The sequence below is a fragment of the Astatotilapia calliptera genome, chromosome 19 (assembly GCF_964374335.1).
Source record: "Astatotilapia calliptera chromosome 19, fAstCal68.1, whole genome shotgun sequence".
In the NCBI taxonomy this organism is placed as follows: domain Eukaryota; kingdom Metazoa; phylum Chordata; class Actinopteri; order Cichliformes; family Cichlidae; genus Astatotilapia; species Astatotilapia calliptera.
The window spans coordinates 30,667,938-30,690,489 of NC_137440.1; the positions used below are offsets into that span (position 1 = coordinate 30,667,938).

General features: G+C 44.4%; 1 protein-coding gene across 8 annotated transcripts in view; it reads left to right on the forward strand.

Moving 5' to 3' along the window:
• The window catches only part of esrrb (estrogen-related receptor beta), a 45,064-nt gene extending 26,154 nt beyond the window's left edge, over positions 1-18,910 (forward strand). For all 8 annotated transcript variants that reach the window (XM_026152221.2, XM_026152222.2, XM_026152224.2 and 5 more), the window contains 4 exons: positions 3,114-3,224; positions 3,710-3,871; positions 12,496-12,765; positions 15,655-18,910. In XM_026152221.2, coding sequence (XP_026008006.1) covers positions 3,114-3,224; positions 3,710-3,871; positions 12,496-12,765; positions 15,655-15,899 — 788 coding nt within the window. In that variant the 3' untranslated portion in view covers positions 15,900-18,910. The remainder of the gene's footprint in view (positions 1-3,113; positions 3,225-3,709; positions 3,872-12,495; positions 12,766-15,654) is intronic.
• The last annotated feature ends 3,642 nt before the right edge of the window (positions 18,911-22,552 follow it).

Genomic DNA, 22,552 nt, shown 5'->3' on the forward strand with positions numbered 1-22,552 from the left:
TCCACTGTGGCAAACATCACTTGAAATGTTTTTTCAACAGTTTAATTTAGACTCTGAAGTGAGGTTTAAGTGCCGTTTAGTCTTTTCAATTAGCAGTACGAGCAAGGATGTCAGCTCACGAGGGATACTGTAGCTAACCTGTAAATGGAGTATGTGACAAGGGTGTCACTATGGCAGCCTCTGGGGTCAGCAGATGAGGACGGGGGGCAATGCGTGACAATTTTTCCGCTACCCCTGCTCATCACCACTCGTGATTAAAAATGCTGCGATGCACTTAGAAGCATGCAAAGCTGGCAACGAGGGCCCTTTGAAATAGTGCTGACGGCAGTTTAGCGGGCGGCTTCCTTGAAAGGCAAGGTTCACCATGCCTTGCCATGTGGCCTTCTGATTTTCCCAGCTAAAATAGGGACCGCCTAAGCCCCCCTTGGCATTGCCAACCATCCCAGACATCCTGACACTTTCCCCAGGGAGAGACACCCAGAACAGGTGAGGGACTCAAAATAAGGACCCCTACCGCATAAAGTGAGTGAAGACAGGCCCTTTTGTAGGAGTGTGCTCGGAAGGGGATTATTATTGTTTTTGGAGAGAAAGAAGAGCTGTAGGTCAGCTGGCCCCAGCCCCCACCTCGAGGCCTGTGCTAATCCGTGCACAAATGCCAGCCGCCTTGGCCAAAAGCCCCCTCCCTGAGCACCCTCCTTTGAAGAGATGATACCCGAGCTCACCCGCTGCTACCCTTGCCGCACTGTGTAGTGGGCCATAAAACAGCAAGATGACTGTGGATGAGGTGGCACTCAACTCGCTTTGCACATTTATAACGCACCTACTGTTTACTCTGGAGGGAGCACAACAGACTGGCCAGAGTCGGAGCGCTTAAAGCGTCACCAAAGGGGCATATGAACCTCACAAAGGCCCCTATAAAAGTCCTGGCTATAGTACCTGACAGCATGAGTGAATGAATCTGTCTGGCTGCTCTTAATCACTCTCTCTTCCTCTCTGCCTGTGTCTGGCCCTGTTGGACAGTAAAATGAGACAGGTTAGTGCGGAGCTTTAATTCCTGTCAGCATCTGTTAATTATGGCCAGGACTGTTCTAATTAAAAGAGGCACCCATCTACCTCCGTAGTTGGCTTTATGCTGGCTGACACAGCCACACGACTCAACCGGCAGAGAGGAACACGGAGAGCAGAAGCGTTGCCACCTGGCAGCAGCCAAGCTCATCTGGAGAGCCGGAAGAAACTGTAGAAAGTGGTGATAGCACATTTGACAGGACATGCATCCAAGAATAACGGTATTTTAGCTAATGCAGAAAGTTTTTAAGCAGTAGCCCACAACACTGCCAGAATTGATTGCTTGATACAATGCACATAAAAAATAAATTGTCACCAAGTATCCACGCTTGTGCATGAAATACAGGTAGTTGATGTCAGATGATTCCCTGGTACTCACTGGGAAGGATAGGCTCTGCTGGGAGTTGGGGGTAATTAGGTTAGTAGGTTGTCAGTGTCAGGAAATTGAAAGACAGTCCTAATCAGATTTGTGTTTCTAGGGAATCAAATAATTTATATAAGTAGAAAAAAATCTTTGTTTCATAGTTACATGTTAATACAACTTACTGGACTCCCCATTCACACAGAGAGCGAGTAGGGCTTTGTGTCTGTTGTATATAAAAATCAGCTATTTTGCATAAATCTGCTGCTGAATTCCTCTTTGTTAAATGAAGGCCACCACTTCTATCTTACATCATCTGATTTTCCCTTTCCCCATCCGTTCACCGGGCGACCTCCAATCGCCACGCATGGGACACATCCAAACTCATCCTCTCCAAGAGCACTTGCTGATGGGCAAATTGTATTAGGCTCATTTGCAGTGGCCACACAATGCCAGGTTTGACACCGTCCTCCCTGTTATAAAGTGATGAAATCATCAAGGAAGTGCTCCAGCTGCGGGTGTTGTTCACTCAAAGGACACGGGAGGCTGACAAATTAACTCCTCCTCCACCGCAAGAATTTCATTGAGCCTTTTTCCTCATCCAACATTTAGTATTAAATTTGTTTGCACGTCTGTGTAAGGGGGTGGTGGTGTTACATTATGCATACAAGGTAAATTGAACAGATTCTCCTTCTCAGCTGGATTAAGATAGCCGGTATGTTTAGACTGTCCGGTGGCAGTGACACAATTCCAAATAAGGGCATGCAGGATATAAATGTTTGCATACAATTTCATTAAATGGCCAAATACCTGCCGAGTGGCATCAAATGAATAGAACGGCGCAGATGAAATATGTTTACAATGTTGAAAATTAATAGAATAGAAAAGACATCTTAATAGAAACATTCTTATCAAATAATGAGATAATAAATAACTTATGTTATGATGAGGCCAGCTTGACATTTACAGTATCAGTGTGGAACCTGGCCCCCTAGGTGTGGCTGCGGATGATAAGGCCTCGGTGCTACTCCTGTGAAAGAGGGGTGAAATAAGGGTCTTTTATTGGAAAGCAATACCTAGTTATCTATCTGCAGTATGACAGTGGATGCTTTGTACACTGTATGTGTGACTATGTCTTTGCTTGTTGGCTGGTTAAGTTTCTGTTTGTGGATATTGAAAAAGGACACACCTGAGCACACACACACACACACACACACACACACACACACACACACAAGCAAAGAGGCAAGTGGCTGGCAGCTAATTAGTATTCAGTCTGCCTCACCCCAAAAGCTAAATAATTAGAGGGCCAGTCTGTGAGATCATTGACCCTGCGTTAAATATTCATATGTTTAGACCTGCTCTGGGCTCAGCTGTGTCACAGTAGACCAGCCAGGCATGGACCACATATGGGAAGCCTGCCGCGACTCTGACACATCCCCACACACACACACAGACACACACACACACTGAAAGTATGCTCATACACACGGACACATTTTTATACCTCTACGTAGTCCTTTTATATTCCTTACATACAAGCTAAAGGCCAGCACTGTAGCTCACATTTACTTTAATATATTATAATATAGAATATGTGAGGGTGTAATTTTGAACCATAATCCTATATTTTTGTCTTTACAACTTCATCACAATTTACACGGCGGTCTTATCTTTTCTTTCTTAGGGGTTCGTCTGGACCGTGTGCGAGGGGGCAGACAGAAGTACAAGAGGAGGTTGGACACAGAAAACAATCCGTACCTGGGCCTGACGCTCCCTCCTCCCACCAAAAAGCCTCGTGAGTACCCCCCACCCCCCGTCAATAGCCCATTGTCTCTTTCTTCCGCTGCCTCTCCTCTACCAGGCGAGCAAGCAAGTAAAACTGAGATAAAATTCTAGGACAGACTCGCGTTCCTCCATCATGTTGCATGTTTGGACAGTTGAGAGTTCGTTTGTCGTAAATATAGGCCACGTATTGTTCTGCTCGGAGCCGAGTTACGATAAGTCTCTGAACAGATGACTGATATTAAAGAGTGAGAGATCTCGAGGACACTCCTGTGTCACATGTTTTTTGCACACTGTAAATTTCCTTTGCACAATGTGGCGTTTCCTTCACACACACAGGCAAAAAAAAGGGAAGGTGGGACCACCATGCTACTGTTTCGTCATGTTGTCATGCATATCAGTGTTGCACATCTGTGTGCCTCTCTAAGCATTACGGTGAAATAACCTTTGACCTCTCCTTTTTTTTGACACCCCCACCCTCCTTCCTCTTCAATCCAGTCACAAAGATAGTGTCTCACCTGTTGGTGGCAGAGCCAGAGAAGATCTATGCCATGCCTGACCCCACCATGCCGGAGAGTGACATCAAGGCTCTGACCACGCTCTGTGACCTGGCTGACCGCGAGCTGGTGGTCATAATCGGCTGGGCTAAACACATCCCAGGTACAATACATATAAAATATTCTCTTATTGTCTTATTTCAAGGCATGCTCCTTTTCAATACTGTTTTATTTTTCCTCTTTCATCTCTCTTTGCCCCCAGTTTTAAACTTGCTCTGTGAAAATAAACATGCACTCACACGTAGATAATTAATGACAGCAGCTCATACAGCCTCCGGGTGCGTGGAGGATTGAGGGGTGTGCAAAATGGACATCGCTGTGCGAGAAACAAATCAATAGAGTGCATTTTAAATCCCTCCATTCAATGGAGAAGGGGGGACACAGACCCGGTGCCATTGTATGTTGTAATCACCGGGGAGATTAAGAGCAAAGTTGGGGACCTGCCCAGTCAAACAAGACATCATATCACACACAGGCACACATATGCACACATGAATGCACACAAGTGCAAGCACACACACATATTGAATTATTGATGGGCATAATCATGTTTCTTCCTTGCCCCATAGACATTCTGATAGAGGAGGTGTTAGGTTATAAGAGGCTGTTGAACTGAGGATAGGCCACCTCACATCAGCAGAGATTTTGCTTCCTTCGAGAGTTTTTCCTCTGATTTTGACAGAGTACATGTTGTTTAGCTGTTCTTTTTTGGCAACTAAAGCAGATTCCCGCTTGATCTTTCGCTCGACCCCCATAACTCTGTAGCACTGCAGTGCTGTAGAGACAAAGCGGTAACAAACTAAATCAATGTGTCCCTCGGTGCCAACGCCATAACCTCTTCTTCTCATCAGCATAACTTGGACAGGCATGCATCTGTCAGCATGCAGGAAATGCACGACATCATTACAACACTGACACATATGCACACTCTACGCATGGCACACACATGAAAAGTTTATTTATTTTCACTGATACAAAGTGGACTCTTAGTGACCTCGGGGTGGTGCATTGTGTACCGATAGGTATTAGAGTACTTCTCAGAAGAAGGGGTATTAATCAGGTACAGATCTGATAGTAAGGAGATTAGAGATGGATACGGTCCCAGCCCCTGGCCTCAGCCCCAGTCCCTTACGCGACTAAACCATTTGGATCACTCCCCACAGGCCATGCATGGTCAGCAGACTGAGAGTTTAACCAAGGAGCTTACTCAGGACTGGATCACAGCTGACCCGATAACACACTCTCATCATTGTGACCCAAAAATTACACCAGTGGCGCAGACATGCACAAAATTGACAGCATTCCCAGGCTGACTGTAGAGTACAGACAGGAAGAATCGTCACTAGTGCAAACTTGCATTTAGAGAGAATAAAGAGAGCATTAGTTTGTATTGTTCAGAGTCAGAAATGTTTCTTCTTCATAGATGGTCCTTTTAGCCAATTATTTAAAAAACACTAATATACAAGTATTAAAGGTTTTATCTCGCATCCCTGAAATGCTTCATCATTTTAATATGTGTACATGCTTACTCGGATTTTGTGTGTCGTGGTGTTGAAACGTTGCTAATCAGATTATACTAACACGTATTGTACAGTGGATAGATTCATAACGTTAATGGGATTTGCCCCATAGATTGCAGCTGACGACTCGTCATTCCAAATGTGGCGATAATGATCATTTAACCCAAAACCTGAAGCACTAAGCCCGACTGTGTGCTCCACTGTGAGCCGGCGCGTGGAACTATAGCTGCACTAACTGATTTGCCCTAAATAATCTGCACTGGCTGCACGTTGACAAGACGGAAGCAGATTTTTCTCATCTGCTTCTGAAGAAGACTCGACACTGGTTTCGTTTGTGGCCACGTTTTAATGCTTTTGTTCGTAAAACCACACTCATTCTTGTTAAATAACAATTTAAGAGGGCAAAAAAGGAGTTCCACTTCAACTAAGTGCTCGGTCCGTGTCTGCATTAGGGCAGTGGGTGTCCTCTGGCCATGAAATGGCTGCATAATTGAGTTGTACATGGCTGAACCTGATCAGAGACGGTTCACTGGTTGAGCGAGACTCCATGCGCTAACACTGCATGCACCAGCGGTACCTCAGGGCAGCCTACCACGCTCCGCTCCTACTATATTTCTCTTCTCCAGCTACGACAGGGAAGAGAAGGAGGGGAAAAAACCTGCTGATTGTATCCTGATAGATTTTTGTGGCCTTGGGCAATGGAATTAAAGAGATTAACTGTTCATTATGAAGTAGACCACATTGATTAGGCCACTGACAGATGGGCCAGCAACTGAAGTCTGAGTGTAACAATTTAAATGTCATGAAAATTGGCAGTTACCTTCTCCCGATTGATTTTTAATTTCTCCTATTTTCAGCTAACATTTGGAACGAGTTTCAAAAGTGGCGTAATGTTGAGAAGAGTAGCCCTATTGGGTTTTAATGGGAGGACAATTGGAGGATAACAAAGCTGTGTCATTAGTGGAGCCGATATCTGCCTTACAGGCTCCGATGTCGACTTTGTTATTTTGGCCGTGAAAGGTCGGCTTACATACGTGAAGTTCTTTCCAGGTGTTACAGAATTCTGCAATTTTAGGCGAAATAAGAACACGTTCAGTTGTTCAGATCAGCGTGGTGTCACATATCAGTCCTTTTTAACAGGTTTGCCATTGCAAAACTGCAGCCTTGCCCTCATCTGAAGAGCATCTTTAATTAACTGATAATCACCGCTGAGCTTTTAGACACTTGTGTCACTGCTCCAAATGGCAGCACAAAGTAACACGGCTGTTGCCTTAGGGGCACGGGGTCATTAGGAATAGTGTTAGGGCAACGCTGACAGATGGTTTGTTGCTCCTAAGGTGCTAACAACCTTCGACACACATAGCAATCCTCTGGCCACCCCTTCTGGTCCCTTCCATCAATTTAGAGCTGCATTTTCCTCTGTCCAAGACGTTTAGTGAGCAACTAAGTGCCCTGACCACTTCAGTACACTAGAACCTGCTTACCAACTTGACACTGCTGCCTTCCTCAGCAGCAGTGAGTTTCAAGTGTAACCCCCCATAACCCTGTGCTTTCCCCACATGCCTTCACACCCGCAGTGGGAATGTCATGTGTTCATATGTAAAGAGTGCCGTGCCTGTTGTTTATACAAAAGGTGCTCGTTGGTTGGTGCTTGCCAGCTCACCTCCCAGCTTCCCAGCTCCGAGTGTTTTCAGCTGGGAGTTCTCTCAGGGCTAAAGGGCCAAGCAAACACTGACACTGTCCTACTTTGCACCATACAAAGAAAACACGTTTCAGTCAGGACCAATATAGTCAAAGGATTTAAGGTGGATGTGGGTTGCAAAGCGGATTGCAGATGCATGACAATTGTATAGGTAGACTAAAGGAACTTAAATAGTGTGCGCAGTGTGACGGTGCCAATTGGATGCATAAATGGGTATCATCTGAACAATAAAGTGATGTTGGCTGACACTGAGTGAGGATTGTTTATTTCTCAGGTCTGTTTACATTTGTAACGTTAAGAAGTTCATTTGTCACACAGCTTTAATTATAATGAATTATTATAAAATATACACGCAAAGGATTTTCTCGTATTAGATTCAGGCCAGAGGAACCTAATGAATCAGACTAGTTTGCATTGTTCTTTTCATCGCTGGTGTTTTGGGAATATTCATCGTCTGTGCTTTATTGGATTTCAGTTCATCAGCTTCTGTGTCTGACACACAACTGCCTGGCGCGTTATTTGTTAGCACCGAGGCACCGATGTCGAAAAAAGATTGTGCCTCTTGTACGTTGTCTTGTTTTTGTCAGCTCAACCCTCCACTATAGTCGCCTGGCCTCCTTCACCCCCCCCCCCCCCCCCTCCTCCTCCCGGGCTCCTGTTTTCTCTTTGCCATTAAATTGTAAAATCTACTTACTGTGTTGCCAGCCTGATCCCACTCGAGCTGCGTAATCTCCTTGTAATAGAGTGTGAATACTGCCTGGCAATAAATCAGCACCTCATCAGTGCACTTTATTAAATATAGACACCAACAGACAGCTCTTAGTATATTCAATTTACCCTCTGACGTAGGCTTCAACACAGGAGATAAAGACAGATTGAGCAATCAGGTGGATGCTGAGGCCTGAACCCAGTCAGAGAGTGGAAGGAAGGCAGAACCCCCCAATCTCATGCAGGGAGATTGAGATGGGGGACAGGAAGCCAACAGTGTGCAGGACCAGGAAGCCAAGCTTGTTTAGTTATTGTGACAGATGTATAGCTAGGTACATCCGGCGCTGTTATATACATATTTTTAATGACAAAAATAGATCAAATTTAAATACTTTCTTAAACTTTAACATGTGTGCATAATCTTTTTGTGTGAAATCTTTTTTGCCGATGTGCCTTTAAGTGATGATCAGCAGAGAGACATACCTCATTAAGCAGTGTTACTTGATGGCAGTGGAGATAAATTATGTGTAATTACAGCAATGATTAAAGCCTGATTCGTCCTGGTCTTTGGGGCTAAGAGATATGTAAAGTCAGTAGTGGCCAGTGGGACCCTGGGGAGAGCTAAAGACTTTGCTGCCCGGGTCAGGAGGTTATAGGGTGCAGATTAAAACAAGGGGATTACTGTATTTAACGTTTTTCAACCTCATAACATTCACAGGCTGCTGGTCAAATCACCCCATTCTCCAGCTACTTACAATGGGATAATGGGCTGGTTATCACGTCAAAAGATGGCTGATAGGCGCTTCCTGAAAACGCAATTAATTTTCAGTCATCAACCTCTTTTTCACCTAGTCAGCTTGTATTGACTAGACTTTACTCAATAATTTTTTTTTAAAAAAGCAGCATTTCGTGTCATCAAATCAATGTCCAGAGAAAGCTCGCAGCAAACTGAGCTGTCTGTGTTGTACATGTGGCTGGATTTCAGGTCAAATTATTTACGTCAAGCACAGCAATTTATTACCAAGCTGCTATTGATTGGGTCCTCCTGACGCCGTCATATAAATGCAAAAAAGGGTCATAGTCGGCATGCGAGTTATATGCACAAAGGTCCATGAAGACGAGTTTGCGCCATCTGTAAAATTGCTCAAAATGGACATTTCTTCCTATATTGCTTGTATGTCTTGTGTGTCACACTTGGAAGTGACAAGAATCCATGCAAAACAGAGGTGCACGCACATTTTCCCCAGTCCTTTCCCCCTTTTAAACTGTTATCTGAAATAAAACAAAACAACAACAAAAAGCTTTGATATAGAATAAGCTTATGGCAGTGTGATCATTCAGCCCAGTTTGAGGTTAGAAAAAAGAAAGATGTGCTCAACCTCTGGGGTCCTGTTAGGGGCAGTTTTACTCTAACTGGAGCCCGGAGAGCACTTGACTTGGCTGAGGTGAGATTGCCGCTGGGCAGAAGTCTTCAGGGCCTGCTTGTCCTTCTGATATCTGGCCATGATAGATCAGCCCCTGTCCAGCCAGAATTACTCTCTTTCCTCTTTCTATCTCCTTTTTTGCCTTTCCCTTATGCTCTGGTCCCCCTTTGCTCTCTCTCTTCCTTATCTCCCTCCTCCCTGGCCCATATCTTCTCCTCTCTTTTATCCCCCATTTCTCTAGCTCTCTCCCTCCCTCTCTCCCGCCTGCCATCTTTTTTCTTTTTCTCTCCCTCGCTCTGTCTGCTCTGTTGTCTGATTGAGGTTGAGTTACGAGGGGGCTGCAGCTGGAGGGGGCCACCGTGCCTCGTAATTACATCTCTTTTTATTACCCACGCTAATGGCCCTCGGGGAGAGGGAAACAATAATAAATTAATAGAATATGAACTCCAGCTCAACAGAAATCTCCAGCATTTCATTTTGGACAGTCCTGTGCTCTGGCAGATGAAACAGTGCTCTGATTAATCTCTGCAAAGGGTTTAAAGCAGCCGTCTGTAGGTTTGGGCTGCCCCCTCCTGCTCACAGCCGAGGGCTTTTGGGGAGATAAAGGAGGAGATGATGGTTTTGGCTTCTGTTGTTGGACTTTAGTGGTCTGATTTTTGCCCTTTGAGCTATTAATGATGATGCAGTTGACGATTAGGTGGGCCATTATGCGGTGCTGTTTCTTTATCACTCGTATTTATTTGTGCTCCTTTGTCTCGATTGAGTTTTTCATTCACAAGCAGTGTAAAAAAAAAAAGTCGCAGCAGAGAATTTTGAAAGTGAACATTTTCTTTGAGATATAAATGCTCCCTATTTGAGCGGGGTGCTTAAGTCAAAGTGAACAAAGAGAAACTCAAGAGCTGCATTGTTATTATCTCCTCGGCCGCAAAGACTTTCAGACAGAAAGCTGCCGGAGCACTCAGCAGTGGAGTGGAAAAGGCCCTTCAAGCGCACCGACAGGCCTCTGTGATTTGGTCAATATTGTGTCATGTTTGGTCAAACCCCGCCAAGGCAGTGGGCTGGAAATGAAGATGTAAATATTGATATTTCATTAGAGGAAATCACCCACTCCGACGGCACTTAACCGGGCCACCTTCAGAGTGCGGCGGCCGGAGCGGCGTGTGACCTGCGGAGTCGGGAAGTCACTTCATTACTCGATTAAATTGAGTGGAAAAAGGCGAGGCAACGACATGAGATCCCATTTGGAGCGATAATTTAGGCCTTGAAGAGAGAAAATGGAGCAAAGGAAAAACACTACCTCTCCATCTCACAACACTGGATTAAATTCAAGGACTTTTAGCGTCAAAGGTAATTGTAGGCTGCTGGAGCCGCATGTGTGCATATGGCTGAGAGGTGTCTGTTGTATCAGAACAACTCCAAAGCCACTTCAGCGAGCCCTGAACAAGGCCTTCACACGAGCTGTCATATTGGGAACAGCGCTTTAGTTCCGCTTCACTCCTCCTTGGCATTAAAAGGCTACACAAAGCCTTTTCCTGTGATTGTGATGCCAACCTGATGCGGCAATCAAGACCACGTCCACGCTTGCATGACAATTTTGCTCCGGCCAGTCCACATTCTGTCCGACATAATGGCCACGTATGCAGACAAGGAAATAACACAACAAAGAGTTTTAAGATGCTGTCTGGATATGTGTGTAATGGCACAGGCCTTTTTAAAATATGGCTTATTGCCTTCACTGATAATAGTAAAGTGTTGTGAGTGCTTCTGGCAGTTTGAATTGTTGGGTCTAATTTGGACTCTTCAGAGACAACCTCTGACCAGTCCAGCAGGGCACTGGTACCTTTCAGTTAGCACTCTATTTTACTGACTATTGATTCCCCTTCAAAATGTGAAGGCCCTCACATTCTGATCACAATCTGTTAATTAATGTATCCTCCAGCTCTTCCCCTGCAGTGGTCATCACCACGATAAGGGAAATTGAACACTCGGGTACTTCTCTCCCCAGCTCTTCTTTTCCGCCCGTCTCCCTCGCTCGCTCTCATCGTCCCGTTTCTTTTTCGCATTCTCTGACGCTTCCTCATTATGTCTCTTATTCTTCTTAAGCTGCATGCGTGCGTGTGTGCGTGCGTGTCTATGCGTTTATGTTGTCCTGGCAGAAAGAGATAAACATCAGGTTGGTGGCTGCACCCTAGTAAGATCATTTATATTTAAGAGAAAATGTGGAATGCGGGTGCAGTGAGCGCTCTGGTCAATACTGTAATCTATCGCCCTTAAATCACACAACGGCTACGCAAGTGTGGCAACAGCAAACTTGTAAAAGCAATCTTATTAATCGGGGGTGGAGCCGAAGAGCCTAATATGCTGTCAGAATGAGGCGCCTGCAGGAATGCTGTGCAGGAGGAGGGGAGGTGGGAGATTGGGGGGAATGAATATGGGGAGTGTTGGGGGATGTCATGCGGTTTATTGACAGCTAAAGGGAGCTACGAAGGGAAAAAGGGACGAGACGATTCCTCTCTGGCTCTTTTTTTTTTGCTCTTATTAATTTGTTTGAATTTCTCACAGCTCATCTTTCAGGGATCTCACACTTTGTTTGATTTAATGTTCTATTCTGAGCATATGTCGTGGCGTTGGGGTAGAAAGAGACGGAGGTGTATTGTCCTCGTGCCGATTTCAGCTTTATTCTACTGCTGTCGAAGAGTTTGGCCCTGGGTTTAAGCAGGCCTTTGGGCATGACTTGCACCATGTGACCCCGGCTTCGTTTGTGTCTCTTGATGTGCGTCGTTTTACGTTTATGCATTCATGTGCATACATGTAGATGCCTTTATCTGAATATGCATGCATGTCTGTTTTCTTGCACTTCCGTGGATGTGTGTGTGTGTGCATTCCCTCATCACCTCCTCTTGTTACACAGTGCGTGTCATGTCCTCAACCCCTCCAATGAGGATGTGTCTTGGTGCTAATCCCCCCTCACACCAATACAAGAGTGACAGGATACAAGGGGTAACCACATGGCTTTGTGTATCCCGGACCTTTGCACCGATTTACTGTCCTCACTTACACTAAAGCCCACTCAAGTGCTCTGACACCAGCTTCAAAGAGGACCTTGCACTGTGCATTTGAAATTAAAGACCACTCGCTAACATGTGCATGTACATGTGTATTTGTTTTACTGATCGCATCTCCGACATCCTACGGTTTTAGCTTTCTTTCCCTCTAATAAAGAAGATTTTTTCTAAATCGTGGAAGAGATAAAATTACGTACATCACATAATTGCTCTTTTTTTGTCCTTTTCTTTAACATTTGACTAGAAATATAAGCTTGCAGATTGTGCTCAGGTTCTCTCGCTCAACTTCCCCTTCTCTTCCTGCCCAGGCTTTTCTACTCTCTCTCTGGGAGACCAGATGAGTCTGCTGCAGAGCGCCTGGATGGAGATCCTCATCCTCAGCATCGTGTTCCGCTCGTTGCCGTACGAAGATGAGCTGGTGTACGCCGAGGACTACATCATGGATGAGGAGCACTCGCGGCTGACGGGCCTGCTCGACCTCTACGTGTCCATCCTGCAGCTGGTCCGCAAATACAAGAAGCTCAAAGTGGAGAAGGAGGAGTTTGTAACCCTCAAAGCCATTGCTCTTGCCAACTCAGGTGGGTTATCTTCAGCACAGTGACGCATCATATATGACACGGAGTGTGCTTGAGTTTTTATTGAAATACATTTTATTTTATACTAATGTAGACTAAAAGAGAATCCTCAAAAGAGTTAAATTACAATATAAATAAAATTGGAGTTTTTAATAATTTGATTTAAAAATTTTGGGGAAACCAAATATATAATTTTTTAAAACTAATTTTTTTTTTTTATCCAACATTTCCTCTATTTTTGTTTAAAAAAAATCACCTTTCTTTAGTTTAATCACTTATATAAAAACGATTGTAAAATAAAAGCCATGTCTGTAATTAAAATATTTTGTTGCATTTTGTTTAAAAAGTGTAAGTATGCAAATTTGACATACAACAACTAATGAACCATACAGTAATAAGAAGCAATGAAATTTTAAGCTTTTAATTCACCTGAATTAAAACAAATGAATACACGCACACTATCCTAAAAAGGACACAATCTCTGGGCTTAAACAAAAGTGAAGGTTTAAAAATATTCTTGAAAAAAATCCTCATGGGCATTACTCACTCAGGACATTTTACTTTTTCCCGACTGGACCTCTGAGGAATGCACACTCGTCAGTGTAATATGGGTTTTGTCTAACACAGTTTCAGAAATGACATTTCTTAGTTTTTCATGAGTTTTTCAGTGTAACCTTTAGTTTGGAGCGTGAGATGGAGAGATGGAGAGAAGATAAGGCCAGTGTACGAGAAAGAGGGACGGAGGGAGTTTTTTTTTTTTTTTAATTGAACACCTTCAATGTTGTGGTATTTCTCCAGCGCTCCCTCTCCCTCCTCTTTCTCCATCTCCATAACAGTAGCTGCAGGGCACGGCAGCCACGGGAGATAAATTTAGCATTTCATTAGGAGCGCAGGGGGCTGTCAATAAAATGTGTTAAGTCAAATGGAATGAGTATCAGGGCGTGATGGGGCTCGTTTGTTCCAGTGCGAAGACGGCACGCCGCTATTGACAGGCGCCTTTTTGAGGAGTCCTCCTCTGATCAATCCACGCCTGGGTCACCGGGCCAGTTTTTCCCTTGTTTTGTCCGGGACTGAAAAACGAAAATGCTGATGCTTGGACTTTGCTTTCAGATAACAGAGCGTTGGTAGGGAGGTGAGGTGAGAGGAGGAAGGAGAGATGGGAGGAGGGGGAGGCGGAGGGTGTCCAGAACGTTAGAACAAGGTCTCTGGGAGATCACTCTCCCGGGAGCCCCTCTGTCTGACAGCTGTGAAAATTCATAGCAATTGATTTTGTAATTAGCAGTTTATCAATCGGATCGACGTGGGCTCACTGATGGATTGCGAGGAAATTGTTTCTTCAAAGTTGTTGTTTTCTTTTTTACATTTTAGTCAGCCCCCTCCTCCAGTGTTTGTAAGCTGCTCGCTTTCTCTCGTGCCCCATTTTCTTTCCCATTTGTCGAGATGTCTCCATCCCTGTTTTTATTTTCTCTTCTTCTCCCTCTTTCGACAAAACCTTCCTTTAAAGCGCAGCGCCAGTCAGGTCGGTTGTTAGAGTGTGCGCATGCCTTTGCTGCTGAGAAACTAGAAAGGAAAAAGAAAAGAAAAAAAATTGGTTTGATTTGTAAAAATGCAGCCTGTGTGAAAAGAACAAGAGATAATTATGTCACACCACATCCTCATCGGAGTCTTTTGTTCTTCCATCCCCTCCCTCCTTCACCCCCCCTCCTTTTCCCACATTCACTTTACAAAACGACCTACTTCATTTTACCACTGTGGATTTGAAAACCGTCAGGGTGAGAAATGTCTCAAGGTCTTGGGAATACAGTTGTTCCAGTCAATGAATTTGGGGCGAAGCCTGAAATCTGTTTTGCCTTTTATTGTCCCGTGTGGTAAATTATGCGCCGCCAAGGTGAGTCGAGTCAGGCAGCCAATGACATGCTGCCTCCTGAGTGCCAGATGCCAGTTAACCAGTGAAAGAAAGGGCGACCCCTAGACTGTCCCTGAGAGAGGTGGGAGCAGAAAAAGGCGAAAGTGAGAGGGGAGTACGGTAACACCATGTACAAGAGGATCGCTTGAAAAACAGTGGCACTGTAGCGAAACGTTATAGGAGCGAAGAACACCGGAGGGAAGCCAGACTGAAACTGCAGACAGCTCTAAAAAGAAATGCCAGGAGGTGAGGTGGGAGAGATTTGGACTATCTGAAGCTGAGAGAGAAAGTGAGAGAGTCATATTTTAGCTGTTTGCAGGAGAATGTAGTGAAGTGGACACTTTTCGATAATACAGCGCAAACTCGTGGAGAAATGTCCACATTCATCGCTTTCGCATCCGTTTTGCAGGAGACAGTATCAAAAGGAAGTGTTGCATTCATCTCACGTTTGTTTATGGTGTCCAATTCTCTAATGGAGCTCCCTTTTTTTCCTTTGTTTTTTTTGGAAAACACTCTGTCCTTTGGAACAGTCAGGTGTTTAATGTGTACTCACTCAGCAAAGATTGGATGCTATTCATGCTATTGTTACTGGAGGATAACATTGATTTTCAGTCCCACTGGTCAAGGGCCATATCAATACCCTACCCAATCCACCAAAGAATAAATATATAAATAAAACAAAGCAGATGTTGTTGTTGTGTGTGTGTGTTTTCTTTTTTTATGATCTATTCTTTATCTTGTCAGGGTGTGAGTTATACTGATAATGTGTTCCTAACCTTGCTGCAACTGACCGAGCAGTTAAGATCACTCATGAGATTTTATTTTGTTTTAGAAGACTCTATTTCCCATGACTGCTGTTACATTACCACCGTCTAGAAGAGCAAACTGTATTTCTTACAATTTCCCTTTTCCCTCTTCGTCTCAAATGTAAAAAATCCATCATATTCATGCTCTTTTTTTTTTCTTTCTCTCCTTTTTTTTGTCAGACTCCATGCACATAGAGGACATGGAGGCAGTCCAGAAGCTTCAGGACGCGCTCCACGAGGCCCTGCAGGACTATGAGAGCAGCCAGCATCAGGAGGATCCACGACGGGCTGGCAAACTGCTCATGACCCTGCCCCTGCTGAGGCAGACAGCCACAAAGGCTGTGCAGCACTTTTACAGCATCAAAGTGCAGGGCAAGGTGCCCATGCACAAACTCTTCCTGGAGATGCTGGAAGCCAAGGTCTGATCGGAGGGTGGCTGATTGGCTGCGGCAACAGAAAGTGACTTGAACCAAGGCTGAGGGTTCTCAGGAGAGAGGGAGACACCCCTGCTGAATCTGCTAGGCAGGATGGAGACTGACCTCTCTCACTCCTCCTCTTCCTGGAACCCCGGGACACAAAAAGAAAAAAAAAAGGGAAAAAAAGAGCAAATGCAAAACTTGGTTATTAGTATAAATATAAAATGATGCAGATTAATTTAAAATATATAAGAAATACTATGTACAGTAATAATTTTTTTTGTTAATTAACTGTCAGTTGTCATGCTGTATATGAAGAAGGACCCTTCTGCCGCTCAGCATCTGGCAACTACTTCAGCAAGTAGTTGCCAGATCTTGATAACAAGACTTTTTTTTTTTCAGAAAATTTAAAGTTCCAAAAAAATTAAAAAAAAAATGTTCTGAAGAGGTGTCAACCATCATAAACACACCTACTTGTCTAACAGCTGATTTTCTTTTTTGTGGTCTGGAATATAATATTTGTAAATATTTATTATTTGAAAGACTGAGTGTACAGTTCAAAGTCTGGTGAACTTGGTGGCCATTTTCTCTTGTTCTTCTTCTAATGGGGGGAAAAAGAATGAAAGTGGTTACTTATATGTGAACTCTTATCAGTTTAAATGTCCTTGGATATACCTCTCCAGAGCATTATGCCGTGTGATCGTCGTGGATCTATGCTCAGACTGGAAGACTCGCTGGTCCCATGTTTAACCAAACTAGCGTAGGCAGGTACAATAGTCAGTTGTTCCTATTCTGTAGTAACTCAGCAATAAAGCGAGCCATTGGGGAGCCAAGCTTCAGATCCTATCTTTTGTGCGCTTTTCAGTGCTGCTGTTACTAAAAGACCATATTTGCGTAGCCCCGTCTCAGCGGTGGAACACGCCGCTGTACCTCGGTTAACCACCGTTTCTCCTTCTCCAAAGCGGTTTGTGTTGCTGCTGCTCGTGCAAGCCAATGAACCCCAGACTGAACCTCAGATTTGGTCATTGTTTGAGCCTTTGAAAATTGCCTCTTTACATGCAAATGGATGACCTGATTCAGGCTAGGCGAAAGTTAATCAGCGGGTTTTGGTGTGGCAGTATCAAAGGATTTATGCCGAGTGGCAGAGGTCCAGGAGATTCCGTGTTCAAACAATCAGAGGCCCATATGTCAACCACTCTATTTTGGTCTCCTTTAAGCCTGTGGCAGAGTCATCCCACACACTGGGAGCAAGGTGCCCAGCATCTGCTCTCACCATTTTAGACGCCTCCTGTCTTTTAATAGCTGCGCCTGCATTTATAGGACTTCGACGAAACAGAGGTAAATGGCAGGTGCAGAGATGCGGTTGTGGCGTTTCACACTGGGTTTATTTTTAAGCCAGCAGGAGGTTGTTGTGTGCGCAGTGTCGCACCACGATAGACACGTGGAGCACTTCTTGACCTCGCGTTGACACCACGGCCAGCAGCACCCCTCCCGCCGGACGAGAGGCAGGTAGACGTCAGTGAGAAAGAGCTCGGGGTGCTCAAGTATGTACCTGTGAATAGCTATGCAAGAAATAGAGGGTCAGTATGCTACAACGGGTAGCAGCAGCCCATCATTGTGTCAGTGCAAGGTGTGGACTCTGGTGGGAGAGAGATCCCCCACCCCCACTGTGTTTAGCTGTAGGTCCATTGTGCTGGGTGTGAGTAACACTGTAGTCCAGTCCACTGGAGTCATGCCACTGGTCTTCGTGTGAGAGGGAACGTGTTGAAGGGGGAATGCTTAGACTGCTGAAGGATTTTATGTGATGTGATAAATTGTGGCGCTGTCACAACAATATGATACCGCGATCAAAGGAATCCCTGACATCGCAGGAGGGTAGAGTTGCCGCCACGCTTGTGATATCAGTGATCCAGCCGCCGCCATGACGGTTTTTTTTAAGTAGCAGTCTGATTGGCCGTGCATCCAAGGTTGACCGCCCACTCCCTCTCCAAATTTTCCCGCCCAATTCCAAAACCTGAGTTAGCCGCCATCGAGTAAACGAGCTCCGCTGTAAAGGGTGACATTACCAACTTGACTTGTTTTAACTGTTGTGCAATACAACAGGGACCAATTCTGACTGAAACCATGCTAAAAGCATGCTTTTACTTAGGTTTTGGAGAATTTGTAAGCGATCAAGTGACATATTCTAAATCCGTCTAATCAGTAACATGTATCCTGTATATCAGAACTGTATTTGATTTGCTCCACTGATGACTTTTGTGCTTGTTTCAGTGAAAGCGCGGCATTAATGAAAGCATCTGCAGAAAATCTCGACAAATAGAAATTTGTAGTGGCCTAAGATGATCAGCCATAAGAAACTCGATTAGATTTTTTTTCTTCACCTTGCAATATGACACTATGTTAAGGAAAAGACAACATGTCTTACATTAGAAGCTGTGTCTAAGTGTGTAAATATATCAGCGTCAATACAGTAGGTTGCCGAAATACCACTTAAAAAAAAAGAAGTATGCAGCGCCCTGCTGACTACTACCTCATTATCATTTTGTCAATATTTCTCTGATTCAGCACTTTCTGGTCTTTATCATCCTCACGTCTGTGACACACCTGAGCCATCCATGTTTTTATCAAAGACTTCTTCTCTCCCGCAGTGCTCCTGCCAAAACATTTGTAGTTGTACATCTCCTCCTCCCCGTCATTCTTCATAGATCTCTTTGTAAAGGTAAAGCATGCGTTCACATCGACCATACGACTTGGCCGTCAGTGGGCATGACCCCCACGCTTTGGTTACTAAGCAAGTGTGTGTTTATATGAACATCAGTTTGTCAGAATTGGTCCCTCGATGATGAAACTGCAGACAGGAGCAGGTGACTGATTTGCTGCTTCTGCGCTGTGAGTATTTATGATGTGAAATATATCATTTGGCGATGGTGTACATTGATATCTCTGATCGTTGAAATCACCAATATCTGTGTAACTTTTATGTTTTGATTTTCAAAAAGGTAAAGGATCAATGAATTAAATACTCACCGACCTCTGTGATTATTTTGTGTTCTGGCTTAAAAAGTCTGTCGAGTAAAACTTTGAAGGAAATTTCACATGGATGGTAATGTTTAAGGGTGACAGTTTTTTACAGGGGTTTTTCGTGTGTGTGTTCGCAGCACTGACGCTGTTGTGTATCTACTTAATTCAGTGTAGCAACTTCACCTAACCTTGTCCTCTGCTTGGTGTAAATACCCCCTTTCCACACACACACACATTGAGAGCGAGTTCGGCGATGGGACAAAACAAAGAGCACACAGGAGCTCCCAGAAGACCAGAGATTGGTGGCAGTAAGTGAGGCAAGCCAGTGAGAGATTCACGCAGGCCACCCAACCATCCAGTAATCAACCGCAGCCTCTGCAGGGCCAGGAACTGTTGAAAATGGATCCGTCACAGGAAACAGGCAGACAGACATGTTAACGCTGATGGAGGCGGCGGTGGAGAGTAGGAGGGGAGGGGGGGAGTGAGGGGCTGGAGCGCCATTATTTCAGGAAGCTGATATTACAGGGAGTTAAAGTATTCCCTTCACTATATAATTATAAGAGCCAATTTCCCTTTTTGAAATAACGTCTTGCTAGCCAATTAATCGTGATAATCCTCTATGTGGAAACAATGGCATCACAAGACAAGAAACAAGATGAATTGAGGATGAAAGGGAAAGAAAAAAGGAGATCTGGAGGCCAAACAATGTAGAGCGCTGCTGCCAGCTGCTGTCATTTTTATTTTTTATTTATTTATTTTTTAAAGTAATGCGCTCCTCATTTCTCATGCAAATCATCCAGTGGGACCGGCTATTGCCATCGATACGTTTCGCACAGATACAGTAGCGAGGCAATCATTTACCTCCACTGACAGGTCAAAACACCTTTCATTAGAGTTATGAGGCATCTCATCAAGATGCGGCCCCGCTCGCAGCTGTACGACTGCTGCGTATTGCTTAAGTGTGTTTCATTATTCCCAAAGCAACGTTGATGATGGTGAGGGAAAGGATTACACGTCAGGGTGAGTGATTGGGTTTGAACAGAGCTGCTGCATACACTTTGTATCAACCCAGGGCTCAAATTACACTTAGGTTGAAAACGGAGCACGTAAATGCCCAGGAGAGCTGGTGGCACAGAAATGAAGAGTGGGACACCATCTTCCTGGCCCCCCTCTCCGTTTCACTCTCGCACGCTCACACTTTTCATCTCTTTCTTTTGTCAAATTTTCTTTTTGACCCCCCCTCCACTCCTTCCTTCTCCTCCCCACCCGTGCTCCTTGTTTTTGCCCAACAATTCTTTATGGCCGTTCTTATTGTTCCACTGATTCTGTTATGTGTATTTATTGCTCCATTTGTGAAATTGGAGGCACCGGCCGACAAGCCTATTACTATTCAATAACAGGAGCTGGGCATTTTCACTAGCGTTGGGCTATCAATGGTGCCAGACAGAAAACGTTACGTCACATCACTTTGAGAAGGCAGACAGTTTGCTATATTGTTGTTGTGTATTATATCGGAGGAGAAATTTCAGCCATCTCTGCAGGGAGGACTGTGAAAGTCAACAACAGGTTTGATCTTCAACGAAAAGAACAATGTGATTTGCTCGACAGTGGATCTGTTTCCTAATAGATCCTAACGCTGTGCTGTATGTGTCCCACTAACAGTATCTGAGCCATGCATCCCCACACCTCTGACCCCACACAATACTCTCTTTGGCTGATCAATAGGCTGTCAAAGTGCCTAGCAGGCACACAGGCCCGACCATCTGAGATTTCGCCCTCTCATTGTCCATCTTCACTGTTTTAAGTGCATTTATCAGGTTACACTCCTGAGCTCCTCGCCACTTAATGCATGGCTGAGCTGCTGTCCTAAAAACCCAATGGCCATCAGCAGACCTTTGTCCCAGTTTGTCAAATGACTCTGGTTACATTTTTTTTCATCAGAGCCATTACGCAACGATGTAGTGAAAGGTGAACGTTTAAAATCCCCGTTTTTAATCCGATAGCAGACTCTTAAGTGTCAGAGCGAAAAAATCTGGAACAAAAAGAAAACGGGAAATATTATATCGAGCTTTGTGTCTCTTAAACGACGGCGGCCTGTTTCTGGGCCAAACTGCGGTTCGGGTCTTTCACCGTTTTAGCTGATAAGCACTGTAGAAATTAAGCAAACCCACAAAAATCCACTGAGAACAAGTCCCTGCGGAGACGCGACACCACACAAGAAGAGTGAGGATGAGACCACACTGAGCTGCTAGTATTGCAGAGAAAATGCCACGTTTAGCGGAAATCAGTGCACTTGTGTTCTCCCAGCACTTAAACATTGCAGGAACACAAGTGCTATGAGAGAACAGGTAATAAACTGCACACACACACACACACACACACACACTGATAACTGCTTGTGAAGGGTTTTGTTCCTTCATTTTGAGATTTATTTACCCACCTATATCTTTATCTGTGCTGCTCACTGATATGAAGCTGTGGAGGGAGTAGAAATATTTCTAACTATCTGCTCAATGTATCTGCCTCCACCCAAGAAAAACACTGTTGTGGGATGTACAGTCTGTGTGTGTGTGTGTGCGTGTGTGTTGGAGGCGGGGGCTCTTCTTCCTACTGTTTTATTGCCTCTGCCATGTATTCACACGTTCTTATGGGCTTTTCCAATTTAACCACTGGTTAGGAAGTAATGAAGGGAGATAAGGAACATTGATAAGCATGGATACGTCCATCAAATGGAGAAAAACTCACACTGGGTGCTGTGTGTGCTCACTTCACAGGCGTTTAAAACAATTACAGTGTTTTTAGAGCGTTTCCAGCCTGTGTTCTGAATTATATTAAGACATTTGTTTCATCCGAGTGTGCAGGTGGGATTGTTCTACAGTTTCAGAGCTGGGATTGTTCATTAATTGTTTTATTTTATTTATTTACATGTTTTAGGCTAAAACTGTGTGCAGATTGCTTATCTGCACTATGCTTGTTAGTAGTGTGGGTCCTGGGATTGTACCAAAGGTTTCTAGCGGTCCTAAGAGCAGGGAGAAAATGGTCCGTCTTCACTCCAGAAGGAAGGAAACCACGGATAGGCCTGACCTTTTCGGTGTGTCAAGCAAAGGTTAGAAGTCTCCATTGGCCTTAAAACAAATGCACTTGTTTGCCATAATGGAGGAGGCCCCTTACCTTTTTTGAGCCAAGGACCAGGTCTGGTCCTTAGAGACTTCCCTCTGATGGAAATCTTTGCACACATACACTGAGTCTGCTGTCTCCGGCCGCCTGCTTTGCCATATAATCACGTTCAAGTAAGTGTCACGCTCTTCTGTATCAAGCAAACAAAACTCAACATGCTTTCCAAAGGATAAATGTGCCACATCATATTTCACATTATGGCCATCCTTTTCGTGTCATCTCAGGAGGAGATGAACAGGGAGTCAAACAGTCAACATCACGATAAGCACGCATGCGAAGTCTGAAATAGATACGTGATCAGCCACGTAAGACCCCCAGCAAGGAAATCGCCCATCCCTTATCCTCTGATGAGATGTTCTATAGAAATCTCATAAATATTGGTAAGGCACTCTGTCTGGGGCCTATAGACGTATTGTAAATCATACAAACACATATGACCGCTTGTAATTCACACATTTGTATTC